At 46.2% G+C, this 19,756-nt stretch overlaps 1 protein-coding gene across 3 annotated transcripts in view; it reads left to right on the top strand.

Annotated features, from left to right (window-relative positions):
• The first annotated feature begins 9,847 nt into the window (after positions 1-9,847).
• Positions 9,848-19,756, top strand: part of CNMD (chondromodulin) — a 32,882-nt gene continuing 22,973 nt past the window's right edge. The window contains exons 1-3 of one of the 3 annotated variants that reach the window (XM_045478271.1): positions 9,848-10,056; positions 10,477-10,617; positions 16,077-16,217. In XM_045478271.1, coding sequence (XP_045334227.1) covers positions 9,904-10,056; positions 10,477-10,617; positions 16,077-16,217 — 435 coding nt within the window. In that variant the 5' untranslated portion in view covers positions 9,848-9,903. The remainder of the gene's footprint in view (positions 10,057-10,476; positions 10,618-16,076; positions 16,218-19,756) is intronic. The other 2 variants (XM_045478262.1, XM_045478254.1) reach the window with 2 other exon arrangements.

Raw genomic sequence — 19,756 nt, 5'->3', positions numbered from 1 at the left:
GGGACCTAGACAGAGTGGAGGCATAGCAGGGGTCTGGTTGGGAGACCCCAGCAATAGTCCAGGCAGAATGGCATGAGGAGATGAGGTATGCATGGCAGGTGGAGCAGGGATAGCCAGAAAGGAGTGAATGCAGGTGACACTTCTTAGAAGATCAAGTAGGAGTGTGGATTAGACAGGTGCACCTGTTTGCCAACTCTTTGGAGATTTTCAGAAGAATGATCCTGGCCCAGGCTCAGGTGTAGGAAAGATAGACACTTGTCAGCTCGGAGTCATTTGAGGCACTCCCAAATCTCTGAGCTCACCTGCCCAAAATACCTCCAGAGAGAATTGTTCGTGGAAGCTGACATCTACCTCTCCATCAGCCTCCAGTTTCAAGGCAACCTGCTCCTGAATGAATGAAACACCATGACATTTTCCACAGTGTGGTACTGAAGATGCTGAGTGGTCATGGTAAGTCAGTTGATCTTGCCAAGCCTCAGTTTACTTAGCTGTCAAATGGGATAATAAAGACCATCCTACCTGTTTCACAAGTTGTTTCTGAGTATCACGTGAAATCATGTACATGAGTCTCTTTGTAAACTCTGATACACTACACAGATGTTGGATGGAGGGGGTAAGTAGAAAGGGGAGGCAGGAAGGGATCCAATCACCAGCTGTTGCTGACTGGTAGAAAGCAAAGCCTTAAATGAATGGGACATGGGACGGTACATTTTGATGAGTGTGCCTGAAGGGTTGTCTTAATCTGCTTGGGCTGCCATAACAAAACACCACAGACTAGGTGTTTAAATGAAACATTTATTTCTGAAATTTCTAGAGGCTGGGAAATCCAAGGTCAAGCTACCAGCAGATTCAGTTCCTGGTGAACTTTCTTCCTTGCAGACACCTACCTCTTGCTCTGTCCTCATAAGGTGGACAGAGTGGGCTTTGATGTCTCTTTCTCTTCTTTTAAGGACACTAATCCCATCATGAGAGCTCCACCCTCATGACTTCTTCCAAACCTAATTAATTACCTCCCAGAGCCTCTACTTCCAAATGCCATCACAATGGGGGGTCAGGGATTCAACATATGAATGTGAGGGGGACACAACATTCAGTGGAGGATAGAGCACTGACAGGAACACACCTAAACCGGGGGCTGACAGGGGGCTGAGAACAAGAGGATGCCGGAGGATGGTGAATGAGTGTGAGTCCTGCCTCTGTCACTTTCTAGAACTGTACAACACGGACAGGTTACTAACTTTGTCACACCTCAACTGCTTCATCTACAATGAAGACTCATTCATTCACCAAATATTTTATTGAGTAGCTACTATGTGTCAGGAACTGTTCTAGGTGCTAAGGATTGAAAGATGAACAAGACACGCCAAGTCTTGTGAAGCATCCATCACTGTGGGATGTGCCCTGAGGAGTAAAATGGTCCTGTAGGGGTGTCCTGAGGAGTGCATGGTGTAACCTACATGGCATGGCAGGGTTTTTTATTTTTTTAACGTTTATTCATTTTTGAGAGACAGAGGGAGAGCATGAGTGGGAGAGGGGCAGAGAAAGGGAGACACAGAATCCAAAGCAGGCTCCAGGCTCTGAGCTGTCAGCAGAGCCCGACGCGGGGCTCGAACTCACAGACCGTGAGATCAAGACCTGAGCTGAAGCTGGAAGCTTAACTGACCGAGCCACCAAGGCACCCCTAGCATCATTAGCTTCTATTGTCATGTTTCATCATTTTTCCTGGGGTTGGTCCTCTTAAGATGTTATATGAATTGAACAAATGAGTAGAAATCAGGGGCATTAACCCAGAGGTCCATTCATACATTCCTCTGTTTGTATTTGCTGTTGTGGATAGAACTTATAGGGTCACCCCCATACCGCTCATTTCACTGGGTAGCCAATATCTGTGCTGTTTAACCATCCATTCTCCGGACTCCCTTCAATGAGTCCAGAAGGGCATTGCTTATTTAGGAAATGACATGTTCCGAGTTATTAATACACTCCAAATATTAAAATTTCAGTTGAACACTGGGAAAATCATGGCAGGATCATAATTTAGGAAGGCCAGGTGGCTAATGAATGCTTGGTGCCCAGGAATATCTTGATTCCTCTGCCCCTCTCTCCCAATTAACAAAGGCGCTGATGATCTCAGGGCTGCTTCTGGCCAGCTGGGATAAATCAGCCCGCTGGCAGCTGCCCAAATGATGTATTTTAAGGGCACGGGCCATGTGGCTCTCCATTGCAAAGCAATTGGGGTCACTGTGTTTGCATATGGATTAACTTGCTGTGCAGGGATCCTACCCACTTACTGTGCCCGCTGTGAGTTGACACGCAATAGCTATTCAGCAATGATAAAGAGGAGGCAGACCTAATGACCCTTCAGAATGCCCCCATCTTCATTTCTCTCCATTCCTATTTTTATGACTTTCAGCAAAGAGAATGCAATTGGCTTTCCCTATCTATTTTCTCAGCCCCTATTCTTAGAAAGACTTTCCCACAATTGACAGAAAAAGGTGTCTGGATGAGTATGGATGAAAAAAACCATAAAGATCCATACAGATAGGACTTGAAAATTACCAGCCTGGCCCATTTTCCTTAGTGACTCCATGGCAAGATATGTTGAAGTTATAGTCATTTTGAATAAACTGTTAATTGGATGAGCCATTCTCCGGGGGAACCCCAGGGCAAATCCCAGTGGGCTCAAGTGGTAATTGCTCTGTTGTGAACAGTCTAGAAGTTCCTGAATATTTTGTCTCCATTCCCCTGAGCAATCAAGTGTGACACAGAGGAGATGACTAACTTAGACCTTATTTAGCCATTCAATAAACTTTTATCAAGTACTACTGTGTTCAACACACCATACTGAACATTGGAAAGGGCCCAAGTCTGTATAAGACAGTCCCTAGTAAGCCAGAAACTTGTTGTCTTATGAGAGGGATTAGGAATTCTTCACAAAATAATCAGAACACAAGGTCATACAGTTCATGTGCCAATCTTTCTGTGATTCTTGGGATCTGTGATCACAGGTCCCAGATTTTCTGGGCTGGTTCTGATACTTCATGTTCTATGTCACTATCCCCCTAAATCTCCAATAGTCAGAACCCAAGCTACATATCTCAGACTACCTCTTCTATCTGGAAGTAAGGCAGAAATCCTCTGTTGAACCATGAGTTCGGATTTTTAGCTGAAAATGGCGGTCACTGAACACAGGAGTAGCTTATACCATAAGGTGACTGACCATTTATAATTCTGCAACAAGCAATTAATGAGGAGCGTGAGCCTTTTCAGCAAGGTTTTCTGAACCATGACTTAGCAAATGTTCTTGATATGGCCCTTGCACTGTTTTTCTTTTCATTTATTAATTAACTATGCATCTGTCGAATGAGCAACAGTGAATAAGACACAGTCCTGACCTCTCAGAGGCTTACGTGACAGTCTAGCAGAGAAAACAGACCAAAAAAATAGGCAACGATACAACTGGGGAGATGGCCAGAGCCTCATGTATGCTTTAAAGGAGTTTAGACCTTGCTCTGATGGCATTGACAGCCACTGCGAGGGCCCTATGCAGAGGTGTGAAGGGTTAGGAGTTGCCCTTTGCAAAAGCTGATCTCCAGATGGTACAGAGGTACAGAGAGATGGATGAAGGCAGGGTTGGAGGGAGGCAGGCCGACAAGGAGAACCGTCTCATGTTCTCCCAGGGATTACTGCCACATAAAGCTCCATTGGGAGGGGCCTCAGTTCATGACATTGGGAGGCTGAGATGGAGCCAACAAGCCAAGAAATAGCCACCTGGAGGGATGCAGGAGGCTGTAGCTCCAATGATGTATACACAGTTCTGTACCACTACCCTCTGCGCACTTTCTGTACACTTTGACATTTGGCTGAGGAGAAGGAGGCAGCGTAGGGATGAGCAGTTAAAGATAACTTGGATGCTCAGTCGGTTAAGCGTCCCACTTCAGCTCAGGTCATGATCTCACGGTCCGTGAGTTCGAGCCCCGTGTGGGGCTCTGTGCTGACAGCTCGGAGCCTGGAGCCTGCTTCGGATTCTGTGTCTCCTTCTCTCTCTGCCCCTCCCCTGCTCATGCTCTGTCTCTCTCTGTCTCAAAAATAAATAAAAACATTTAAAAAAATGTAAAGATAACTTGGATGGAGGGGAGCTGGGTGGCTCAGTTGGTGAAGCATCCAATTTCAGTTCAGGTCATGATCTCGCAGTTCGTGGGCTCGAGCCCCGTGTCGGGGTCTGTGCTGACAGCTCAAAGCCTGGAGCCTGCTTCAGATTCTGTGTGTGTGCATCTTTCTCTCATAACTAAATAAACATTAAAAAAAATTTTTTAATAAAGACAAGTTGAAAATTAACCTATCTGTTTGGACTGACACAAATTTGTAAGGCTCAAAATTGGCTAAGCTAAAGGGAAAAAAGCCTGCTTTGATAATCTGAAAAGGCAGATAATAACTTAATCCCTGGTATTTAGCATTGGAAGAGGACATTTTTTTTCTGCAGTGCATCTACCATCAGTGCGATGTTTTTATTATGCCAACAAGAAGACATTTGCTATGTTAACTCCAAACTGGCTGGATAGCAGAAAGTGAGAAAGGAGAAGTAAACAGGACCCATGGGCCAATCAGTTCATGAGCACAGGGGTGTAGGGACTCTGGAATAATGCACAAAAAATTAATTGCTTATGATAGCTTTACATCAATGTCCTCTTAGTCTCCCTAAGTTGTGGATGTCAGTGTCACCATCAGAAAATCCTACAGAGACTCCCCACTGCCTGTGTGAAGTAATTCTGTGTTAGTGGCTCTGTGGGACCCCCTCTTTTATCTTTAACTAGTTGTCCCTAAGCCTCCCACCTTCTCCTCCTAAATGCCAGTGTAAAGAAAGAAGTAGTGGCAGAAAGCTGTGTGTCAAAGCAGCTACGGGGGGCGGGGCGGGGGGGGTGCCTGGGTGGCTCAGTCGATTGAGCATCTGACTCTTGGTTTCAGTTCAGGTCGTGATACTGTGGTTTGTGAGATCAGGCCCCACATCAGGCTCTGCAGTGACAGCTTGGAGCCTGCTTAGGATTCTCTCTCCCTCTCTCTGCTCCTCCCCAACTCATGCAGCACATGCACACTCTCCCTCTCTCTCTCTCTAAATAAACGTTAAAAAAAAATAAAAGCAGCTGTGGTAACAGTGCTAATATTGGAGCTCTCTGCTGCTCTACATCCCTCTCCTGGAACAGGGAGTCTCTGTACATCTCCATTCCCTGCAGACAAGGGCTCTTTCTGGATCTCCATTGTCCATTCCAGGAACTTGTCTCACCACGCTCTTGGAACACAGTCTTTTTTTCTGAGGTTCACACATCCATCCATACCCCCTTTTTCACTCCCTCACCTCTGGCTAGGGAGCTGCATGCAGAACATTCTCCCACCTAACCACCTCTGCAACTCCCTCTCCATTTTTCCTTGTCACATCCCTACTGGGTGTACTCACAAATTCAAAACCAACCCTGATTCTGATGCCCTGACCTCAATATCTTCAAATCCTGGAAGTCATCACCCCCAACCCCGCTTTGTCATTAGGCCCACACTTTAGACCATGTTCCCACCGGTCCACCTCTAGGATCTCCGGTCCTGAGAACGGGTCCACCTCTAGGATCTCAAAGTCTCAGTTCTCCCTCCTGATTTTCTCCAGAGTTCCTCCTCCTGCCCCTCAAGCCTCTGCCATCACATCAGGTCTCCCCTTTTCTCCCAGTTCATCAGCCCCTCCCTACTTCCCAGACCTCCCTTCCCAGCCCCTGACCTTTGGCCCTTCCGAAGGCCATCTTCCACATCCAGTGTGATTTTTTTTTTCAGCTCTACTGAGGTATAGTTGACACATAAAACTGTAGGCTATTTAAAGTGTACCTTGTGGTGATTTGATACGTGTATACATTGTGAAAGGATCCCCCTACCCCATCGAGTTAATTAACACGCTGTGATGGATAATTTTGGGTATCAGCTTGACTGAGCTTAGGGATGCTGAAGTGGCTAGTAAACATTTCTGCGTGTGTCTATCAGGGTATTTATGTAAGAGATTAGTATTTGAATGGGTAGACTGAGTAAAGATCCACCCTCTCCAATATGGGCAGGTGTCATCCAATCTGTGGAGGCCCAAATAGAACAGGTGGATGGAAACTGAGCCAAGACACCCATCTTCTCCTGCCCTTGGACATCTGCACTCAGGGTTCTCCAGCCTTCAGGACTCCAAACAGGACTTAGACCTGCTTCTCTGGGCCTCCAGGTTGTAGATAGAGAAGATGGCACCCCTTCTCGGCCTCCATAATTATGGGAACCAATACCTCATGATGATCTCTTTCTATATACCTATACGTATCTTATTGACTCTGTTTCTCTGGAGAACACTGGCTAATACACCCAATTACCCCAGCACCATCCAGTGCCCTCAGTTCCGCTCTGAGTTTGTTCGGTGCTGATGGAGAGTCTTGGCACCTTCATGCTCCCCAGCCCCAAATGATCATTGCTTTTGTACTCCGTATTGTATTTCTCATACAAATGCTATCAATGTCTCCCATACTTCATAAGCCCTGCTCAGTCCCCCGCCTTTCCATCTCAGCAGATGGCTCTCTCAGCCTCTTTACTGACACTAAGTGTATCTCTCCTTGAATTTTCAAAGCTCTTAAGCTTACTGGGCCCCAGACTCAGCCAGTGCTCCCTACATCTAACCAGTTGTTTGTGCTCAAAATATGGGGGTCATCCTGACATCTCCTTCTCCCATGCACCTCACACTCATCAATCTCCAGAGCTTGTCCATTCTAGTATGAAACAAATCTCAAGTCCCTTCCTTCCTTCTTTCTCAGCTCCATCATATATGACTTTTTTAGTCCTGACCACCATCATCTCACTTGGATGTCCAAATGATGTTTTTTTTTTTTTTTAATTTTTTTTTCAACGTTTATTTATTTTTGGGACAGAGAGAGACAGAGCATGAACGGGGGAGGGGCAGAGAGAGAGGGAGACACAGAATCGGAAACAGGCTCCAGGCTCTGAGCCATCAGCCCAGAGCCCGACGCGGGGCTCGAACTCACGGACCGCGAGATCGTGACTTGGCTGAAGTCGGACGCTTAACCGACTGCGCCACCCAGGCGCCCCAAATGATGTTTTTTAAAATGCAAACCCGATCATGCCCATTCCACTGTTTCAGCCCCCTAATGACCTCCCTGTACTAAGAGGAAAACGCCCTTAGAAGACCTCATTTGCTCCTGGATCCTCATCTTCTGCCATTCTTTCCTTCACTCTCTACGATCCACGCTTTTCTTCTTTCAAATGGCAAACTCTTCACCACCTCATGGTAACATGCTGTCTTCCCACACTCCTACACCCATCTCCACCTAGAACATTCCTGTTTGTCTTTCAGTTCTCAGCTTAAATGTCACCTCCTCAGGTGCTGCCCCCCTTCTTCATTCAATGTAAAATAGATGTTTTAGTATCTTAGGAGACCCTGTACTTTTCTCTCATATTGTTTATCACAAATGCAGTGACACCATTATTTTGTAATCACCTGCTTCATGACTATCTTTTCCACTCCACTATAAGCAACTCAAGAGCAGGGACCCTAGCTCATTTGCCCATTGCTGTGTCCCCAAAGCTGGCACAGGGCAGAGTTGGGTCCTAATCTCCAAGGAATGAGCCTCTGAATCTGGTGAAGCAGGAGCGGGGGAGAGGGGAACAAGCCTGTGAAGTGAGGACCCCTTTGATCCCCTTCTCCACAAGCCTCCCACCCGGCTACTCCTCCTACTGTCGTCTCATCACTGCCCACCATCCTCACGGAAATATATTACTTTAAAATTGTTGAAAATATGCCACTTTAAGAGAATGTGCTCAGAGGATGCCATGGTCTCCCCGTGCACCCCTCACCCCCATCCCTTAAGCCTCAATCAGCCACTTCCTGTGTTCTGCCTGGCACATGGTGTGTCATTTGTTGTATGAATGGGATAGAAAGCTGCATTTCTCCCTCTCCTCACCCTTCCCTCTGGGTGCCTCTCCTCAGAGTCCACATGTCCCCAAACCGTCCAGATTAGTCCCATTAGTCTCTCTCTCCTTCTCAAGGTTTATCTTGTTGCTTGCCCCATCTTTCTGTCCTCTCTGCCCCGTCCCTGTGGCCTTCAAAGGTCTTCCTAGCTGGGGAGCAGGGGGAGCAGGGAGAACTTCCTTGATCCTCCAACTCCCTTGATCCAGCCTCTTTATTTCATTTTCCCGTTAATGCCAAAGTTCTTGAAAGAACAGTCTCCAGGCGTTGCATGTCCTTCCTCCCCACCCCACTCCCGACTCACTGTTATTTATTATTTTATTCACTCATGTTTTGGAGAGTTAATACATGTTCACAATACAGAATTCAAAACATTCCAGAAGGCACACAACCAAGTATCTTCCTTCCATGGTGTCCCCAAGCCACATGGCTCTCCTCAGAGGCAACCCCCACTGTCAGTACCTTGTCTATCTTTCTGGAGAGCATATGCATACATATATTCTTGTTTGCATGTTTTATACAAATGGAGGCATTTATGCATATTTTCCATCCTTTGCTTTTTTTTCACGTAAAATATGTTAGGGGTTGTTCTACATCAGGAAATCCAAAGCTGCTCCCTTCTTTTAAATAGCTGCCAAGAGCCCTCTGTGAGGATGTACCACAAATTCTCTGCTGTGGACACCCAAGATGTTTCTAGTCCTTTGTTCTAATGAGCATGCTGCAATGAGTATCCTTGCACATCTAGGATTTTTCCACCCTTGCAAGTGCATGTGTGGGATAGATCCACGGAAATGAAATTGGATTTTGCATTTGGGAGTTAAATTGCTTTCCATAAGGGCTGTACCAGTTCACCCACCCACAGCACTGTATGGGAGGCCCTCTCTCTCCCCAGCCTAGCAGCTGCCAAATCCTACAGATTCTTCGTGGGCGTCTCTTCCATTCTTGCCACCTTCCCAGCCCTGCTGAGCCACGCTGACAAGCACTTCCTCCTGCTGCAGCTGGGCCCATCCAGTCTCCCTTGGCTCGGGAAACCTCAGTTCCTCCCTTGCACCCTCGCATGCGTTGCTCCCAGCAGAGGACTATGCACAAAGCTAGAACTCCATATGAATTAATGAAGCCTGGCTCCAAATGAGGCACTGTCATCCTAGTACTGGCAGATGGCATTTCCAAAGTGAAAAAATACTCTCCCTGTTCTGCTTCTTTAAAAAATACATGTTTTAGTTATTCCTTTGGACATAATGTTTGGGGGGGGGGGGGTGCCCGCGTTGCCATTGTTGATTTGTTTGTTCTTCAACTTAGTCAACCAAATAGAAGGCACTCTTACTCTGATCTCCTCAGCTCCTTCCCCCGAGTCCCCTCTGCTTGGCTTTCACCTTTGCTACCGCTGTACCCCCCTGCTAGACCTTCTCCTAGACCTCCTAGAGACAGGGGTGGCAAGGGCCATCTCCAAGGCCCTGCTCCATGCTCTAGTCCCAGGGGCCCTCCAGCGATGCCAAACTCTGCTCTCCATTCTGTCCTGTTCCACCAGCTCCCAGGGCACACACAAAGGCAGGAAATGGGCCTCCAGCTGGGTATCACAGTAGAGTCCTCTGACATTTTAGGAGATGCTTGGATGGTAAAAAGAGTCCTCGCATTTTCCCATTTCTTGAGATCGCAGGACTCAGCATTCCCGGTCTACCCATCCCTCCCCATCTCCACCCCACCGTGCCACACTCAGGGTGTTTGGGGCGGGGGCGCAGTAGACCGGAGAGAGCGGGAAGGGGGGACGTCCGGAATGCAGGACTAGTTCACACTGCTGCTGGGGCGGGAGAGGGAAGGGAGGAGAGAGGGCGAGGCGCTGGAAGGGGTGGGAACCGCGGGGCTGGCCCGGGCGGGACGGGGCACGCTGTGTGCACGCGCGTGTGCGCGGCGTTGAAATGCCCGGCGCTTTGGGGCAGCGGGACAGAGCCCAGGGCGCGCGCGGAGCCTCCCAGCGTCTCGCACCTCTGGCCACAGCCATGACAGAAAACTCCGACAAAGTTCCCATCGCCCTAGTGGGGCCTGACGACGTCGAGTTTTGCAGTCCCCCGGTGAGTACAGCTCCGAATCCCCGGTCCCGCTGCCGGGTCAGTGGACACGCAGGGCCGGGCCTTTGAGCGGGTGCCTGGATCGACTGCCCGGAGTCAGGGATTTGTGCCACCGAATGTGGGAGGTGGGTCCCCAAATATGCGCGTGTGCAGGGGGCCCGGGATCCGCAGACCAGTGGGAAGGGGAGCGTGGGCCGGGACCCAGGAGCAGGCGTACTGTGGCCGGCGGAGGGTGCAGAGCCGCGGGGCGATGGCCCTGCTCCGCCAAAAGTTTGCTTATCGTACATCCACGCTGAGTTCAAGGGGGCTTCGGGAGGGAGCGCCGCGAAAGGGGGCGCGCCGTCCCCCGCCCCAGCCCCGAGTCCCAGGCGGCGCGGCGCAGACGTGACCCGTGCTCCCCCCACCCCCGGCCCGGGTCCTCAGGCGTACGCCACGGTGACCGTGAAGCCCTCCAGCCCCGCGCGGCTGCTCAAGCTCGGAGCTGTGGTTCTCATTTCGGGGGCGGTGCTGCTGCTCTTCGGGACCATCGGGGCCTTCTACTTCTGGAAGGGGAGCGACAATCACGTAAGTCCAGAGGGCGTCGCTCAGGAGTGCGGACCCCAGGGCGAGGGCGAGAGCGGGTGCGCGGGGCGGGGAGGCGCGCGGGGCCGGGAGGCGCGCGGGGCGGCGGGGTCCTCGCTATCACCCGCACGTTCACCTCTAGGTGGAGCCAGAGCGCAGGGCCGGAGCAGGCGGCTCGCCCCAGCTCGAGCTTTCCTCTGGGTCCCCTCGGGGCACCTTCTCCCTTCTTCCCTCCCACACGGCCGCGCTGCTCTCTGCTCTCGGCTACTTTGTAGAAAAGCAAGTCAGGGTTTTAACAGAGAATATTAAAAGGTAGAGTAGCGGGAAAATCCATGGACAGGTAGGGGAAAGCCATTTTCTGCCGGTCTCAGCGGATCGCTTGCAGTCGTGTGACTGTGTGACTGTGGGTGAGGCACCGCACCCCTCTGGCCTCATACCTTGGGTTAGAAATGGAATTCAATGATCTGTAGGACCTCTCCCAGCTGAGAAGGGCTGTGACTTTAAGAACCTAGGACAAAGATAGTGGAGTAACATTCAGACCCAGTATTGGGGATGAATCTGAATTTTCAGGAGTTTTTGTCTGTTTATTGCATAAGACCTATCCATGAATGCTCCCTTCTCTCTTGCCCTAAGGAAAAGAAATTCCTTAAAGGTGGCAAATCTCTTTAAAAATCAATTCTGGCCTAGTCACGTGTGATTTAACGGTAAATGTTTCACTAACTGCTGTCCCACTTTCTTTGTATGTAACTATTTTATAGCTCCACCATCTCTCAAGGAGTATAAAAACTGCTTCTAGCTTGACTGGGCAGAGTTCCAGGGTGTTCTCTAAATACTCTGAATTTTGTTCACCTATATAAAGGGGGACATTTTATCTTGATGACCATTGCCAGGCCTGGTATAAGCTTATTTCGACTAATGGAAAAGAATTCCATCACCAGGGTGCACACAAAGGGCTGTTTCTTAATCACTTCCCTCAGAGGAGCTGTGGCTGCTGTTTGCGGGGGAACCCCCCCCCAACCATGAAACTCAAAGCATGAACGAATTCCAGTACTTAGAGAAAATGGTGCTGAAAGCAATTCAACCATTTTACACATCACATCTTCCGCAGTCACTGCATAATTTGTATTTTTAACTCAAATGCCTACTGTAGATAATCATGCCATTTAGCGCTGAGTCTGTTTTAGAGACTATATCAAATTTACAAGCATCGATTTGTAAGATCAGAATTGCACAGTATTTTTGTGTGTATTTGAAAAGTGCTGTAATGTATTTGTATTTTAAATAGAAAAGTTAGGCCAAATGCTCATGTTTGAAAGCAGCAAATCTGAACAGGAGAACAATTTCAAGATCTACATCTCCATTAATAGCAGGGTTTCTGATTGTCACCCTTTGGGAAATTGTATGGTATTCGAATGTAAAAGCTGTCTTTTCGATGACAGAACCTCAGTGGTACAGGTCATTTGGAGATAAAAATAGCTTTGCTTTTTGGAGGGTAAAGATTTTAGGCATGATGTATATTAAAATGAATACCATTTGGCATTTAATTATTCAAGGCAAACACAACTAACTGACAAGCTTCTAAAAAGAGAGATGGAATGATCATACTGACTAAGTAGGGCTCCCTCTTTTCATCTTCTACTTTACCCCAAGAGTCTGGTCCAAGAGAGCAAGCAGTATTAAATTCTAAGAATACAGAGGAATAGTGAATCACATTTTCTGGCCAAAAATGAAGTTATTGCTATTTCCTCTACAGGCAGAAGAATGAAGAAAATCATGATAGACATTTTTTACTCCCAAAATTTTTGGCGCTGATCTATCTCACCCAAGTCTGAAAAACAAATCACAAAACACAAAATAGAGTACGTTTGGCACCATCTATGCATAGTACATGCACAGGGCCACTTTCCCTGGAAGTGTAAATAGCCCAGACATAATGTAATCCAGAAAGGTAAGTCTCTGTCAAACAAAAAGACATCCCCCACCAAATGGACTGCCCACTCTTTGGGGATTATCCATGCCTCTGTTCTTCTATATTAGCTTATAGAGGAGAACCAGCTGTAATTCACCTCCTATCCCTTTCATATGCGTAAATCCCCTTAGGACAGGTTTACTGGAAGTCAGCTGCAGGACTGTGGAAACATCAGAGTGCTAATAACTGGGAACAAGGGACGGAGCTCAAATTTCGAAGCCAGGTCTCACCCACGTTATCGTAAACGGAACAGGCATTGAAATCTGGGATAGCCTCGCCAATATGAGATAGCTGACCATCCTACCTTGTGGGATGAGGGAATGAGATCATTGCTTGGGGCCTTTGTTCTCAGACTGATTTTTCTAGATATTGTCCCAAATGTTATGTAATTCATCTTATAGAACCCAGACGTCATTAGAAACTCATTAGCAAATATTCTTGGCTGTAAAAAGCACCATATTGAGCAGAATTTTGGCAAACAATAAACTTCATTGTACTTAGAAAATGCCCCACAGCTCCACCGGCTCAGAGCAGACAAGGTGATTCCTGCTCCACCAGCCCAGTCTCCTTCGGAGCGTAGGGCCCAGTACTTTGGAAATAACTGTGGACTGTTTACCCTCCCGCCATTCCCTTCAGGAGGGCACAGACCTCTCACTGCTGCCCCATGGAGACAGTGTCCTCCTCATAAAGAATGGGCTAAAGCTACATTACAAATGATGCAATACCCGGGACACCTGGGTGGCTCAGTTGGTTAAGCGTCCCAACTCTTGATTTCGGCTCAGGTCATGATCTCACCGTTGTGAGATTGAGCCCTGCATGGGGCTCAGTGTGGAGTGCAGAGCCTGCTTGGGATTCTCTCTCTCTCTCTCTCTCTCTCTCTCTCTCCCACCCTCTGCCCTTCCCCCTCATTCTCTCTCTCTGTCAATTAATTAATTAATTAACCTAAATAAATAATAAGAAAAAAACAAATGATGCAATACCTGTGTCTAGTTAGGGAGCTTCTGCTGGCACAAAGGTAGTGGGGTGGTGGTGGAGGGAAGTAAAATTAGGACCACAAACCACTCTCCTAGTGTTAGAATTTTGTCTCCTTAAGATCTGCTAAGAACTTACAAACTGTTCATTTCTGAGATCTTGCATTGCCTTAATAGTAAAACTTATGTGCAATGCTTTCTCTCTCTCCCTCTCCCTCTCTCTCTCACACACATGCAAACACACACACACACACACACACACACACACACACACAGCCTCTTACTGCATGAGTGAAGGATGCTTGTGGCTGGAACTCCCACAAATGTCGTCTGCTATACTCCTTTTGACAGTCATCCTTAGCCCATGTGAACAGTGGCTGCTCAGAGAGCACAGGGACAGAACAGAGCCTGCTTTCTAAACCTTACCTGCAAAAAGCACGGACCCAGCCAAAGAAAACAGGTTTCCCAAACTGGGCTGATCAGAAGGACCACCTGAGATGCAAAGTGAACACAGGCTGGTGGGCGCTGCTCCAGCCCCCCTAAATCAGAAACTCCAGAAGTGGTTCTCAGGATCAGGCAAGCCCGGAGGACAGTATGCTGCAGGGATCGAAGTTCACCAGGACGGAAGGAAGGGCACTGACCCACGGTTAGCTGAAACAGTGTGCTGGTATCTTCTGTTCTGCTGAATGAAGGCCGGTGCCCGAAAGGGTACTGGCTAGCCAAGCCATTTCTACTTCTCTGCTGGTAAAATAAAACTGTGCTCCATGGGTCTTGTGATAATGAGTTTTTACAAGTAATGATCCAGTAATATCAAATACTTCTTCCAGTGTTTGTCCATGTAGCCATCTTTCTTCATAATGATGGAGAAAATTGGACTTGAATTGAATCTGAGCTATTTGCAGTTCTGACCTACTGGCCTGACACTAAATAGCAAGTGGCTCTCATCAGTTCTTAGTCCTTCCTCTTTAAAGATTTTATATCTTGTATGTTATATATAAGATATATATGTATGTATACACACACACACACACACACACACACACGCTTCTAAGTCAGAAAAATAAAGAGGCAAGATAGGGGAAGGGGAGGAGAGGGGAGGGGCAGGAAGGGAAGACAAGACCCACCCACTACTCCACAACACAAGAAAGTTCTAGCATGGCAGCAGCATACTGAGCAGGAGCAGTGTGTAAATTATTTTTTAAGTTAGTATACTAACAAGTTGTCTAAACTAAGAGAGCCCTTTGGACCATGTAATTTAGTCATAAACTAAAAATATATATATTTCATGGAGTTATTTTTCTTAAGATCTTACTTAAAAATCCAAAACACAAAAGAGACAACAAGCAGAGCCACCTAGTTAAATTGCAGATGAACAGGAGAGAAAGGACCACATCACAGCCCCACCTGCTCCGCCACCCTCACCTGTGGGCCACCGCTGTGAAACCTCAGAGCTCCAAGGACATAAACGAGAACCGTCTATGAGGGCCAACTTCTTTATTTTATGCCCAAAGCAACTCTCAAGACCCAGGGATAAGTGGGGTGGCCACTTGTTTTTCTGATTCCTGGGCCAGTGCTCTTTGCTGAGGCCAAGTCTCCGTCCCTTCTTCCCCGACACGTCTCATAACATAATGCTCTACAATACCATATGCCTGTCCCATAGTCATTAAAATGACTAACTCCCACTTTGAGCTGAAACAGATGTGCACACTGACCTTGCACTCCACAAATGCTGCTCTGCCTGTATCAGGCATATCTCAGTCCTGCCTGAAGTCCTGACTATATACCACACTCTGTGCCCAATCTTAACCAATGGATTTTTAAAAACCTTTCAAATTGGGGCACGTGGGTGACTCAGTCGGTTAAGCAACTCAGGTCATGATCTCACTGTTCGTGAGTTGGAGCCCCGCGTCAGGCTCTGTGCCGACAGCTTGGAGCCTGGAGCCTGCTTTGGATTCTGTGCCTCCTTCTCTGTCTGCCCCTCCCTCACTCACACTCTGTCTGTCTGTCTCTCTCTCTCAAAAATAAATAAACATTAAAAAAAAATTTTTTTAACTTTCAAATTGAGGTGCCAGCTACAGACTTGTTAACAATCCAGTTAACCATTTATCCATCGATGGGTCTTAACTCTGGCTGCAAAGTAGAGTTGACTCAGAAAAAGAAAGATCTGTGTCCAAGCCCCATCCCCGCAGGTTTTGATTTGATTCTTTCAGGGTAAACGCGTGCATGGTAGGTGGAGACTCTCCTCAGATACTTTTATATGCAGCCAGGACTGCAAATTACTGAGCTATTTGAATTAGTATTAGAGACTACCAAAGATTTTACTTTGAAGGTATTTTTAAAGAAATCATTGTATTAAGTGATGGGTGTATGGATGAAGTCCTCATATCTAAATCTGTTACGACTAGCGATGATTCAGTGTATCTCTAACAAATATGATAGCTACTTCATATACTGCAGGTCTAAAGATAAGCCCTGAATTGCCCTAAAAGGAAAGCATCACTGACTCCTATGTTCACTTCCAGATTTACAATGTCCATTATACCATGAGTATCAATGGGAAATTACAAGATGGGTCAATGGAAATAGATGCTGGGAACAACCTGGAGACCTTTAAAATGGGAAGTGGAGCTGAAGAAGCAATTGAAGTTAATGATTTCCAGAATGTAAGTATATTTCACACATTTAGAGAGTTAAACCAGGCAAGTCCAGAAGACTTTCCTAATCCTCAGAGAAGCAGCATCTCACACACATCCCAATGTAACCGTTCTTTATGGCAGTCATGGTGCCACTGACCCCCATGCATATTCCCTCTGAGAAAGGCCCACTCTTTGTCCTTTATATTTTCAGAATGAAAAACACAACACCTTGGCACTGAAAAGAACAAGTTCTTGGAACTATATAAAGTCTTGGCAGAAGGATTTGAAAGAGCTATTTCTTTCCAAGCAGCTTTCTATAACATGATGAATAAAAGACTCAGTATCCTAGAATGTTGCAAAGTCTGAGATGTGAACTTAGAGACAAAAGGCAAACTGTAATGACTTAACAATCTTATCGACAACAGGTGGGATCTATTTACATACTTTGCTCAATTCTTCAGATTTCCCATTTCACCCAGAAAATTAGCGTGGAGTAATTCCTCTATTATAATCCTATGTTTTCTGACCGTGGCCAATTACTGATAAAACATTCGCGTCTGCTTTGAAAGGGGAGAACACATTTGTTTTCAAAAGTTCAATTTGCAGGCAATTTAGCCCTCACGCTTTGTGCTTCAGTGGACATCTGCATCACAGTATCGCTCCTGGCCCTCTTTCCTGTTGGCCATAAATATCTTCTTCTCTTCCTGTTCTAAGACGGGAAAGAGGCATCACTGTTTGTGTTCTCCTGTTAAATCTGTAGATGGAGTAGGTGAGACTCCATAATGAAAAAAGGCACTTGAAAATAATGTCTCTTCTGATAGTTTATTGGCCTGCACACATCTCATCGACCCACCTTGTGCCGATTGATGAGAAAAACCAGAGATGCTCTTCATTTGAATGAAAGAACTCCCTTTGCTGATGCCAAAAGGCATTTCACAAGTCCTACTGAATACCAAACAGATGCTAACCTTTGGACTCCTGTGCTGTTAGGTATTGCTCATGATAGAGACTGGCTCTGCTCTGCCTGGGGAAGGGGGAGGGGAGGGCTCTGCAGCCCTGTATGTGACCGGTGTACTTCGTTTAATCAGAGCTTTGCAAATGGTTCTGGTCAGTGCAGAAAGATAATTTCTCTGGGCCTATTAAAGGCTTTTACTGCCAGACCCAGGACAAGGCAAAAGCATTTTTTCTTTGTACTACTCAATGTAAAATGATAAAATGTGACTCCCACACACACATCATTCAATCCAGAACAAAATTGAATACCTATGATGTGCCACAGTATCAAGATATGCAAAGGTAGCTTCACAGATGAATGAGAAAAGATCCATCTCTCTCAAAGGGGCATGAATCAGGAGTATACTTTTAAAATATTTTAATCCCAGGCCTATATTTCTGTTTTATAATCCTCTGGCTCTAATAATGGTATTGATTGTGTTTTGTTCTCATAAGCCAACAGGGCCACAAATATTTTATAAGCTGATCAATTCTCTTTGATAGCTTCCACATTTCTCTAAGTCAGAACTGGTGAGTAGGACATTTTTTTGATGGATAGAACCTGTTATGGGTTTAAACAAGCCTGGACTTTTGAAAACACATGAATCAGCCTCTATGGTACCGGCACTATTACTTTCTCCTGTACATTAAACCAACAGTCAGATCCAAGAGGTGTTTATTTTTCAGGGCCTACTGTGTGCATGGGACAGTATGAAGCATGAGGGATGCAAAGATGACTGATACTTGCTCCCTCCCTCCTGGACCTTACAGTCCAGGCCAGGGTGCGGGGGGTGGGGGAGGGGTGGGTTGGGGGGCGCAGACATTCTTCACAGAAGTGACTTCGGGTCAGCCTGGGAGATGTGCTGCCACAGAGCTATAAACGCAGTGCTGTGGGTCACAGAAGGGGGCAGTTGCGTGCACTGTGGGCATTGAAGCAGGTTTTACAGAGGTTGTGACAGTTGAATCAGGTCTCGAAGAATGATTAGGATTTCAACCAGCAGAGAAGTAGAGACTCAGAGGAATACTGAATACAAATGCACAGGCCTGCTCTTGAGTTCTAAGTAGCCCAACATGGCAGAATGGTGGGGAAGGGGAGCAGAGGCAGGGGCCAGATGAGGAAAGGCTCTGAACTGTAAGGGAACAGTCTCCTCTGGTAACCTAGGACCACACCAAGGTTTTAGTGGAGCCAATAGGAAGAAAACCCTCCTGAGACGGAATAGCACTGAACAGAGGACTCCAGTCTCCATAGTGTGAAAGAAAAATCATTCAGGGCACTTGTTAAAGAAGGGAAGAGGACCATGTTCAAGGGAAGCTACTACAGCGGGGTTTTATAGTAGGGGAGAGAGATTGCATTCAACTCTGAATACAGTAAGGAAAAGGGGCAATTTATAGCCAAGGAGCAGAGTGGGGATATCAGTGGATAGAAAGTTACTAAGAGGTACAGTAGTTCTTTACTAAACCGAACCAACAGGATTTTTCTGAAGCCAAGCCAAGGTAATCAGATATCAAGGCAGACTCAGCAGGATACTTGCTAAAACTGGAATAAACTGGCCGACAGAGCCCACAGTCAGGGCCTAGGCAAAAAGAGGACTCAGAGGAACCTGACTAGAGTTGGGTCAAGGAAGGTCTTCATCAGTACCCCAAGGAATACAAAAAGGGGTTTGTTCAGAGTGCATGAGTTACGTTCTAAAAAGTTTTGCCCTCAAAAGTATCAATGCTATTGGTTTAAGCCAACCCTTTCAGACTTAATGATTCATTTATATAATAATAACCCTGGTTAGAAATTAAGATAGACTAAACTGATATGTATATACAAGTGTTCACTACACAATTTCTTTTAACTTTGTGTATATTTGAAAGTTTTAATTTACAAAGCTAGAGAAAAATAAAATAGCATAACCTACCTCACAGATAGGTAGGTTAGTGATTTCAAAAATCAACATAACCCTTCCTCAAAAAATTAAAAATAGAAATACCATATGATGCAATAATTCTCATGCTGAGTATTTACCCAAAGAATATGAAAACACTAATTCGAGAAGATACATGCACCTGTGTTCATTGCAGCAATATTTACAATAGCCAAGATATGGAAGGAACCCAATGTCCATCATTAGATGAATAAAGAAGATGTGGTACAGATAAATAGGCAGATTAGATAGATAGATAGACAGATAGATATAAAGTGGAATATTACTCAGCCATAAAAAAAGGATAGCATCTTGCTATTTTCTACAACATAGATACCTAAAGGGTATTATGCTAAGTGAAATAAGTCAGACAGAGAAAGACAAACACCATATGATTTCACTTACATATAGAATCTAAAAAACAAATGAATAAACAAAAAGTAAAAAACAAACAAAAAGCAGAATCAGACCTATAACTACAAAGAACAAACTGATCGTTTCCAAAGGGAAGAGGGATGAGGGGTTGGGCAAAATGGGTGAAGGGGAGTGGGAGATTCAGGCTTCCAGTTATGGCATGAATAAGTCATGGGGATGAAAGGCACAGCACAGGGAGTAGATTCAATGGTATCGTAATAGGTTGTATGGTGACAGATGGTAGCTATG

Source organism: Leopardus geoffroyi, chromosome A1 (genome assembly GCF_018350155.1).
Source record: "Leopardus geoffroyi isolate Oge1 chromosome A1, O.geoffroyi_Oge1_pat1.0, whole genome shotgun sequence".
NCBI classification, from domain to species: domain Eukaryota; kingdom Metazoa; phylum Chordata; class Mammalia; order Carnivora; family Felidae; genus Leopardus; species Leopardus geoffroyi.
Note: the sequence above shows the minus strand (reverse complement) of the source record. Positions and strands in the feature narration are given on the sequence as shown.